We start from the raw sequence: 10893 nt of genomic DNA on the forward strand, positions 1-10893 counted from the left end.
CGTCTCACAAAACCATCAGGTAGGATTTTCAAACATACTCAGTAATATGGCCTAACTTTCCTTCGGTTTGGGCCCAGGGTAAAATTTCCCTGAACTTTAATAGAAGCAGATTTAGACCAAAGGTAAGTCCTCTTGAAAAAAATTCCACTCATATGTGGGATCAGTTCTAGATATTCAATTTATTTCTTTTAATTAAAGCATGTCCACTATTGCTCATTTAAAGCCTTAAAAAAATAATCATAGAACTTAGCACCCAGACAGTCACGAGCTGCATGATGGATGACTGAACTGAGTTCTGAGAAAGGATTTCTATCACCCAGGATAATGGAGGACACAGTTTCTCAGCAGAAACTAAAGAACAACTATAGCAGGCAGCAAGGACTGATCCAAAGTGGCTAAGGGTTTTTTTTTAATTTATATTATACATACACATAGGTGTATGGATGATGCTTATGGAGGATGCTTAATTCATAGAATGTCTTTATGAGAATTCCAAAAAACAAGGCTTAAAAAAAATATTTAAATAAGGAGCAAATTAAAAAAATACCAAACCTTTGGGGTACAAAGAAAGTTTGGGCTTTCTTGCTCTAGACAGGTTCAGAGAAAATGGAACTCAAATATCAGAACAGGTCTAAGAACAAGCTGTAGTGAATTGCTGATAGAGGAAGTGAGGAGCACTTGGTCCTTTGTAGACACCTTTGATGACTAAAAGATCTAAAGGGAGGCAAACAGAGGCTATCTAGCTTTGGACAAAACGACCTTCTAGCTCAGGGGTGGGCCAGCCGAATCCAACCCACAAAGGCACTCTGTCCAGCCCGTGGCGGGTCCCCTGGTCCTGCACCATCTGGTCCGTGGCACATCCTGCCACCTCTGGGCATGCAGAAGGGCTGGGCTGGCTCTACAGCTAGACTGCATTTCTAGGCAGCTCAGAAGGCGGTAGCTCCTTCCAGCTGCTGCCACCACTAGCCCCAGGCCTGTGGTACTGGCACGGACCTGCACACACAGTCCTGACCCGAGCCCGCCCCGCACCCACGCCAGACTTGGCCCAGCTGAGCAGACCAGCTCTGAACCAGCCAGAACTCACACATACGTAGCCCCGACCCTGGTCTGCTCTGCACCTGCTCCAGACTCTCCCTCCCACGCTAAGCAGCGGCAGCTGGGCACAAGTGGCTGCTTGGCACCAGGGAAAAGTAGCCCCTCCCTCTTGCCGCTGCCAGGCCCTTCTTGCTGTAGCCACCTGGAGTCTGCTCCTGGGCTGCCCTGTGGCTCCTCTGCACTGCCAGCACTGTCCTGCTGGGTGGCCTAGAGGCAGTGGTGATGGTGGGAGAGAGAAGCAGCAGGGTAGCCCAGGCGTGAGCTCTGGGCACCTGCAGCAAGAAGGGCCCAGCAGTGTGGGGAGGGAGAGAGGCTGTACTTGCAGGCTCTGGCTGGTCCAGACCTGGTCCACTCTGCTGGGCCAAGTCTGGAGTGGATGCAGGGCGCAACTGTGTGCACAAGTCCCTGCCAGTACCATGGGGCTGGGGCAGCTGGAAGGAGCCACTGCCATCTGCGCTTTTTCCCCAAGGCCCAGCAGCAGCTTCTGCCTGACTGCTGCCACTGCTCAGTGTGGCCGGGCAGTCCGGAGCAGGTGCAGGGTGGGCCAGGGTCAGGGCTGTGTGCACAGGTTCTAGCTGGTCCAGAGCTAGTCCACTCCACCGGGCTGAGTCCAGAGTGGGTACAGGGTGGGCTGGGGTTGGGGCTGTGCACATGGATCCCTGCCAGTATCACAGGGCTGGGACCAGTGGCAGTGGTAGCCAGAAGGAGCCACTGCCATTGCCTGGGCTGCCTAGAAAGGAGCGGTTGGGCGGACCAAGGTCATGTGCTAGGATCGTGCGCTGTTGAGGGTGTGTGTGGGTTTGGGGCTGTTGCTGGAGGGGTGCTGACCAGCCCACAGCAGCTTCCTAGAAATGCCTATGTGGCCTGCAGGCCCAAATAATTGCCTGCCTTTGGTCTAGGTGTAGGTCCATCACATCATAGCACTGCAGGATGCAGTCAATCATTTCAATATAATCCACTTGGTGAGAGCACCATACAGGGAAGTGATGTGAATTATAATAGAGAGTTGAAAATACTTTGAGTACTTTTATCTACACCAGATGCAACTCCAGGACCTTTTAATCTTTTTTGTATATGGAAAGGCTTCTGGATAGCAATGTTGGCAAGAAAGCAAGCTGATTATAGAAGAGCAAAGACATCATTTACCTTCAGGAGAAATCTTAAATTATTCCAGATCACCAGTTTGGAAAATCCAGTGGATGAAGCACTGGAGCTTGAAGTTTACTCATTTGGTAAACTGACATCATCACCACTAAAAATACAACTTTCCACATCCGACACTTAATCTCACAGGAGCTCTGTGTTTCAAAAGTACACTTCATGACCTTCGTCAGGCCTACATTAAAATTTTTCAGGGAGGTTTTTCAATTGGGTGCCACAAACGTGTCAATCCAATGCAAATCTAATGAAAAGCTGCAGAGATACCCATCTGCCTTCACCGAATTTGCGTCACAAAAATAAATGCCAAATGAACCTGAATGGAATTAACATTGAGGAGAAAATCAGAAAAGTAAGGAAGAGAATCAAATAATTCCTATTGCTGGGAGCAGGAAAGGGATTCAGACAGGCTTGCCAGCATGTTTTAAACTTTTTCCTATTGAAAGTGCAAGTCTACCTAGTCAGAAGGCAGAAAGATTCAAACTACCTACCAGTAGCTGTAACACTTGTAGATGTCTGTCAGAAACCAAGTACTCAGAAGAGAGCTCTGAGCTTGGTATGAGGTGAGATGCCTTAGTTCTGAATAATGGTTTAAGCTCAAAGACTCATCGTGATGTAATCTACTTCCCTACTCCAAAGACCACTGGCAAGGCTCTTATCCCTGCCTGAGTCTATCTGCAAACATGTTTTCCTTCTTCCTACTTGTCCAGAGACATAGAAGGGTTCATCACAGATTGAGTGCCTTTCTGAATTTAAAAATAAAATAAAAAGTGCTCCCTCTATCCTCCTTTTTGGCCATGACTGAGCCAGAAAACTTTTTGTTTTCTTTAATTCCTTAATGAATCCCTTAGAATGAGTGTAATGGTGAAGGAAAGTTTTCCTGCTAGCCACATTACACCCCAAGGTGTCCACTTGAGGCAGCAGCATTTGACTGTGGACTGCCTTTTGGGATACCAGCTGCTGATTTCCAGCATACTCGGCACATCTACATATATGCATTTACTTCATAGTAACCAAAACTGCTGCGCAATACGGGCACGCATCTACATGTGCATGCCCGTACTCTGCGGTAAATATGGCAACTTATGTCAATTTGAGTGGCACACTTGTAGACATTACTGTACAGTGCTTTAACAACTTCATGTGTAGATACTGGCTTATTCCTGCTTACTGTGCAGTAATTTACTTTGCAGTAAATTTAAGCTAGTGTAAACTCATGTGTAGACATGCCCACTGTATACAACTGCTGATCTTGGACAGGCTGTCTACTTGAAAGTGGAGCTTCTTTTGCACAAAATCCCCAGTCCAGTTTGGGTGCATCTGTGATCATTATAATTTACAAATTTCATAGATTTCATAGACATTAGGGCTGGAAGGGACCTCGGGAGATCATCGAGTCCATCCCCCCGCCCAAAGGGCAGGAAGTCAGCTGGGGTCATAGGATCCCAGCAAGATAAGCATCCAATTTACTCTTGAAGGTGTTCAATGTAGGTGCTTGAACCACCTCCGCTGGCAGACTGTTCCAGACCTTGGGGGCTCGGACAGTAAAGAAATTCTTCCTTATGTCCAGCCTGAAATGGTCTTGCAGGAGTTTGTGACCGTTCGACCTCGTCATCCCTTGGGGCACTCTGGTGAACAGACGTTCCCCCAGATCCTGGTGGTCACCTCTGATAAACTTATAGGTGGCCATCAGATCACCCCTGAGCCTGCGCTTTTCCAGGCTAAAGAGTCCCATGGCTCTCAGCCTGTCATCGTAAGATCTGTTTTCCTGACCTCTGATCATGCGCGTGGCTCTCCTCTGGACTCTCTCAAGCTTCTCCACATCCTTTTTGAATTGTGGAGCCCAAAACTGGACGCAGTACTCCAGCTGCGGCCTCACCAAGGCCGAGTACAAGGGGAGAATGACGTCCCGGGATTTGCTCGAGAAGCATCTATGGATGCACGCCAGCATTTTGGTCGCTTTACTAGCCGCAGCATCACATTGGAGGCTCATGTTCATCTTGTGGTCAATGATGACCCCCCAAGTCTTTTTCTTCTGTAGTGCTAACCAACGTAGCACTGCCGAGCCTATAAGGGTGCTGCAGGTTTTTCCTCCCAAGGTGGAGAACCTTGCATTTTTCGGTGTTAAACACCATGAAGTTCTTGTCTGCCCATTTGCTGAGCTTGTCCAGGTCAGCCTGGATCACCCGCCTATCTTCTGGCATGGATGCTTTGCCCCAAAGTTCCATACCTATTTGTAGTTTGGAGCTCCATAATCTTTCTATTATTTAGACACCGTGTAAGGTTCGTTTCCACTTGGATCTCAGACTCTGCTGAAGTTGCCTTCCACCAAGACATTCCTTCAACCCTGCAAATGCAGTTACATCCAAGACAACTAACTTTCAAGCCACAGTGAAATGCAGACTCCACATACCAGTGTGAATTTCTGATACTATCTGAAGCAGGGATGTCAAAGATGCAGCCTGCAGGCCTGTAAGGCCATATGATCTGGCCCAGTCCACAGGTCTGGCCCACAATCCAATGCACCAGCCCTGCACACTGTATATGGAGCACAGGCTAGACCCCACACTGCATGCACTGCAGGCACTGCAGGGGGCTGGTCTGGGGTGCTGCATGAAGCCTACACCTTGGATCCTTGGTGCCATGTACAGTGCTGAGTCCAGCCCACGTACCACATGACAGCTCGAGGACTGCAGGCGTAGCAAGCCCCAGGGCCAGCACGCAGCACACACACATGTGGCCAGTACACGTGGCACAGGGAGCACACACTCCATGCAGCCCCACACTGGACCCAGATACAGAACACAGGACCAGTTGGCAGGGTGCCACAAGGTGAAAGCACCCTGTGCTGGCCCTGGGAGCCACATGCACAGCAAGCAGTGGGGCCAGCATATGGCACACAGAGCTAAGTCCAGCACTGCAGCTACTCCCCAGAGGACTGGTCCTGGTCCTGGTCCTGGTCCTGGTCCAGCCCACAGACCAGCTGAGGGACACTCATCTGACCTGTGGGGCTGAATGAGGTTGGCACACCTGACCTAGAGTTTGTCAACCAGATCATGCTGGGTGGGGACCATGTATAATATGAGGCTGGTTAAGCCACCATGACTACAGCTATGCATTCTGTGAAAATATGTGGTATCAATGCCAGCCTAAAAGGAAAAATACTAACTCGGTGGTACAAGAGAGAGTTCTATTGCTTGAGGTTTTATCCTATGGGCATAAAGCTTCTACAAGATGCAGATTCCATGGTTCGTCACTATCCTCTAGGAATGACACAATTCCCAGTCTCACACATTTCATTGTTGACCTGTTCCTTCAGCCTCCTAATATCCAGAACAATGCCCCCATCCTTATTACTGGGGAATTAGATTTTCTTCCCCCTTTTGCTCCTGGCAATAGCAGCTCACAGAGTTCTCTATCCAGGGGGATTTAGATTTCCTGCAGCTCTTTACCTCTTCCTAGGAAAAACCCAGTAACATTCATGAGAGCAAGGGAATGACATCCTGAAGGTTCATGTCATCACCTATACCTGTACTCTCAGAACTCACACATACATGACAAAATTATTAGAGACAAAAATCTCCTAGTCAGTACTGAATCCAGTTACCTGACATGTTTCTGAAAGTGGTTGGTATTGTCTGGTCAAATACTCTGAGGTTTAAAATACCCTTGTAGAAATGAGGCTTATGCCACCTTCTCCATCCTTTCGTCTTTGCCCCCACATCTGCTTCCCTTCTTGCATTCAGCTGAGTTGGGTGAGGACTTAGGGACATTGCAGGCGGAAAAAAAATGCACAGCAATACTCTAGACCAGGGTCCCATGAAGTCTGGCCCCAGCAGTGCTGGCAGGACGTACAGTTAGGCGAGGAGTTGCTCCAGGGGGTGGGGCTGGGGCCAGGGCCGGGGCCTGGGCCAGGATCTCGTAGCAGTGACAGTGTGGTCCAGAGCTGGGGCAGAGCTGCAATCTGCTGCCCTATGCCCCCGGCACCTCTTTTCCCCTTCCCAGATCCAGGGTACTACTGGGGTCTCCATGGAAACTGGCCACAGCGACACAGGCAGGGACTGCTGGGAAATGGAGTCCGCCACCGGACTGATCTGGCCCACAGGCCACATTTTGCCCACCCTTGCTCTAGACAGTGTCATGGCCATCTCCACAAGAAGCAAGAGACAGAAAAGCACTTAGACAATGCGTTTTGTGCTAAAAAATCTTAACTTCTAAAGCACAGGGTTTGATCCCAGTACAAAACACATTCCAATTGCAACTACAGATCTCACAATTGAATCTGGAGTGATAAATCAACTGAACCATCTGTAACCCTTGGATTTAATACTTGGGGAAAAAGGATACCTGCTCTTGTCAACTTAAACCTCACTGCTGGATTTTTAGAAAACTGCCTATCTAGACCAAGATTTTCTTAAATATAGGTGGAAAGTTTGATTCCTAATTCCTGATTTATGCCCCAATTCTGCAATGAACTCCACATGTGTATAAAAGTTCACGTATACAGTGCTTATTAAAATATGAGCAGCCTAAACATGTAGCTTGATTGTCAAATGTTGAAGTTAAAGGAAACCACTGAGTTCTTGGTTTTGTAAGAACTGAGTCACAGGCAGTCTATAGCAGCAAGGAGGTTGACAACTACTGTACTTGAGTCAGAGGGTAATCCAAACCAGGGCCCAAGGCTGCCCAAGAGGGTCAAAGCCAGAGTCAAAGCCAAAATCCTAGCCAGAAAGCAAAATCCATATCCATGGTCAAGGTAGTACCAGAAGTTGGGAGCCAAAGAATCTAGGACACCCAAACAGGAGCAAAGGAACAGGTTGAGTGTGTATAAGGACCCAGGGCTGGACCTAATGATCTTGCAAGGTTTCTTCCAGCCTCTTACAATCTATGAATCTATGAAAAGTACAGCTACGACAGATTGTAAAGTACTTATTCCATAGTGCTTTGGGGCATACTAGGTCCAACCTACTCTGCAGCCAGTGAGCTTGTCAATTGTCTTCCAACACGTTTTTGAAAAAGCAGGCCATTTGTTCAAACATCAGAATAAGAGATTTAGGGCCCTGTTCTAAGATTCAGTGCTGTTTTTCAAAACTTTGGTACAAGTGTATCTGTCACACAAAGACTTGTTGATACCAAGCTTTTACCAATATTCCAACTGATTTGATCTTCAAAATAGTTTTAGAAACCTTCTGTTTTCCAAAATTACCCCTTTTGCTTTTTCACTCTCCTTCATTTTATTTTTGGAGGCCAATTTTAACATTCAGCATCGCTAACAGCAGCAACAACAATAATATACTAATAAATACAACAAAATAGAATAAATAGTAGTCATTTCCTTTGTAAATCCCACCTGGCAAAAGCTTTCAGAGTACTGGACCAGAATCACAAAAACAATTTCTCCTTTATTAAAAACAGCTTTGTGAACTGTAGGCAGATCTTGATCGGCCACGTACAACTTATTTTCAGAGACATGATGAAAAGGAGTGAGAAGGTGAAAACTCTGCTGGTGGAAAGAGCACACTGACTTGATAACACATATGGGATTGGATGCAAACTGATATTACATTCTGATAATCCCAGTGCCATTGTACTTTTCAGAAAAAATGCTGGTGCCATAATACCATGGGCAAGCATAGCCTTATTAGCAAAACAAGATAGCTTTCTTACTGCTCGTCACACTGGGCCAGAGGTATAGGAAAGCAAGATTTGATTATGAAACTGGAAAAAAAACCCTGTCCACCTAACTATTGTGTCCCCTTCTATTTCACTGTCTCAAGTTACAACAAGGGAATTTAGGTTAGATCTTGGGAAAAACTCTGAGAGTAGTAAAACACTGCAACAGGCTACCCAGAGAGGTTGTGGAATCTGCCTCCTGAGAGGTTTTTAAGACCCAACTAGACAATGTCTTGGGGATGGGGATGGGGATGGGGATGGTCCTGCATGGAGCAGGGGGCTGGACTTGATTCTTTCCTGAGGTCACTTCCAGCCCTAACTTTCTATGCCTCTATTTTGCTGCCTAGCGAAGGAGAAATTCTTGCTGTTTGCTCATTGTGTGCCCCGCTCCCAAACTCTACATCCTTTTACAGCAAAAAAACACATGTAACCCCACCATTACCAAAAAGCCCCCTGCCACATTTTTAAAAATGAAATCTTCATATTTTCCCAAGCAGGAAGCAACTGTGACCACCTGAAACCTGCGATCCTGCTCCTGCCTTTGTTTCAAGGTAATTTGCATCATCACAGATCATCACAGGATGCGAGAGGCTTCATACGGGTACGAACTGACTGCCCAGAGGAGTTTTCCCATCTATGGACACCTCTGTGAAATCCTATGAAGTACAGACTTTCATTTCTACCCAGGAGAACTTTACAATCTTTTCTCTGATGCCTAATGAAGGGTGTTTCTGCCTGAAAGATTGCAATTAAAGACTTTTTTTTTTGCAAAAATCTTGTTGGTGTAATAAAAGAGATCACCTCTACTATGAGTCCCGACTGCCTTTTCCTCTAGACCAATATGGCTACAACATGGATACCTGACACATGGAAGATATTGAATTTTAGCCATTTTTTAAAATGAAATCTTCATTTTCCCATGCAGGAAGCAACCGTGACCACCTGAACCCTGAGATCCAAGTCCTGCCTTTGTTTCAAGGTAATTTGCATCATCACAGACATTCACAGGAGGTAAGAGGATCCATGCCAGCTATGAACTGCCTGCCCAGAGGAGGCTTCCATCTACAGAGGAAACACCATGTAGCTGGGTCCAAGTGTTCCCGGGGATAACTGTTCTTCTGGTTTAGTGTTGGGGCTTAAAGCCCACTTTATGGAAATGGAAGTCTCCTCCCTAGCTTGCTTCTGCGACCATAGGGCTGAGGGCAGGAGAAACTTGGGGACATCCAAACTTCAAGCCTCCAGGCTTGGGCCTGCACATCGGATGCCTGCCAAAAGACTTTGGAAATATCTGAAGCCCCCAGTTGGGGTTGGGGGATGTTTGCCGGTTGTAGGGCATGGTTCTGGACTGACTTACGGGTTTGGACTTGATTTGGCTTAGATGATGAATCATTTCTTGAAAAGAAATAAAATAAAAATTTATCCACTCCTCTGTGAAATCCTAGCAAATATGAACTTTCCTTTCTGCCCAGGAGAACTTTTACAAGGTTATCTCTGACGCCTGATGTTTGTGCCCGAAAGCTTGCAATCCAAGAATAAATATGTATATACGTGTGTGTGTATTTATTTATTTGTTTACTGGCAAAAAACCCTGTTGGTCTAATATGAGAGCATCTCTACAACGACTCCCGATTGCCTTTTTTCTCTAGATCATGAAGTCCCTTGAAACTCTTCCCTTACACCCCCTCCTGCAGGCCTTGCAAAGAATGGAAAGAGCTCTCCGGTAAAAGGGACCTGAGAAGGGAAAGCCCACGACTCCTGCCCTGCTCCCCCAGCAAAATTGAGTTTCTCCCCTTTTCCCTCCCTGCTGTCAGAGGCAGAGCAGGGGCCCGAGCGGAAGCGGTGGCGCAGCCCCCGTCCCGCCTGAGCGCGCTGCAGAGCGGAGCTGAGGCGCGCCCGGCCCGACCCCGACCCCGACCCCGGCCCCGCCCGGGGCTACCTCGGAGCCGGCGGAAGTCCCGCTGCCAACTGTCCCGCGCGCCGTAGCGGGCCCCCGGCGGGCACCTGCTCTGGAAGGCCTGGAAGGACAGCAGCTTTTCCTCCGGCCCCCGCCCGGTCCCGGCCATGCTGCCCCACTGGCTCGCCCCGGCGGCCCGGCCTGAGTACCTCCTCCCGGCTCCTTCCCCCGCCCCGCACGGCGCAAGCCCTGCCCCGTCCGGGACGCTGAGGCTCGGGGGCAGCCGCGCCGCGCTCCTGTGTGCCCGCTCCGCGGAGGGCGCGCGCTAAACGGGCGCCGGGTCCTGGCCCAGGGCTCCTCGCGCGGCTCCTTGGCCCAGCGAAACCGGCCCCCGAAGCCTACAAGCTGTTGAAATGGCTTCTTGGAGTGGGTGATTTTCAAATCTTACAGGGGGTTCTCTCTCTTCTGAGCCCCCCTGTAACTCCTCTGCCCTGTAGCCCTCTTCTCTGATTCTTAGTTGCTCAAGGCAATTTCTCTCACTTTCAGTGCTCTGCCCCTGGGACTTGCTCTTCCGCCCTGGAGCGCACTTAGGGATGTGTGTTTTCACTGCAAAGGATGTTGTTTCCGGCATCCTAGATGAGGCGAAGTGTGAAGGTGATAGAGCCGGGTTGTAGTTGTAGAAGCAGATGTCTGGGGGTGGAGAGAAGCTGTCACGCTGCTGGGTTTAGCTTTAGTAGATCTTTTGCAGGGCAAGTTGTACAGCCACTCCAATAAAACAACAGGACTGGTACTACTAGTAGTAACAATAATGCATTACTAATAATAGTAATAATAATGCGTAACAACTGCTTCAACCACAGAAACTACAGGTTTCCCTTACCAACCACTGGGCTTAGGTTCCTGAAAGTTCCCGTGCTTGGAAAAAACATGGTTGGCAAGTCAAAAGGCTTATGGGAAAAATGCCAGGTTGATGCGCAGCCGTGGAAAACCGTGGTTACTCAAAACTGTATACCGTGGTAGACAACATGGTATATAGAATATTAAGCGTGGATGCTCAGTACTGTGGTTGGGAA

At 48.2% G+C, this 10893-nt stretch overlaps 1 protein-coding gene across 3 annotated transcripts in view; it reads right to left on the reverse strand.

Annotated features, from left to right (window-relative positions):
- Positions 1 to 10032, reverse strand: part of MOCOS (molybdenum cofactor sulfurase) — a 406903-nt gene extending 396871 nt beyond the window's left edge. The window contains exon 1 of one of the 3 annotated variants that reach the window (XM_090049140.1): positions 9863 to 10032. In XM_090049140.1, the coding sequence (XP_089905266.1) occupies positions 9863 to 9989 (127 nt within the window). In that variant the 5' untranslated portion in view covers positions 9990 to 10032. The remainder of the gene's footprint in view (positions 1 to 9862) is intronic. The other 2 variants (XM_090049141.1, XM_090049143.1) reach the window with 2 other exon arrangements.
- Positions 10033 to 10893: the final 861 nt, after the last annotated feature.

The sequence above is a fragment of the Crocodylus siamensis genome, chromosome 5 (genome assembly GCF_052110815.1).
Source record: "Crocodylus siamensis isolate JL-2025a chromosome 5, ASM5211081v1, whole genome shotgun sequence".
NCBI lineage: Eukaryota > Metazoa > Chordata > Crocodylia > Crocodylidae > Crocodylus > Crocodylus siamensis.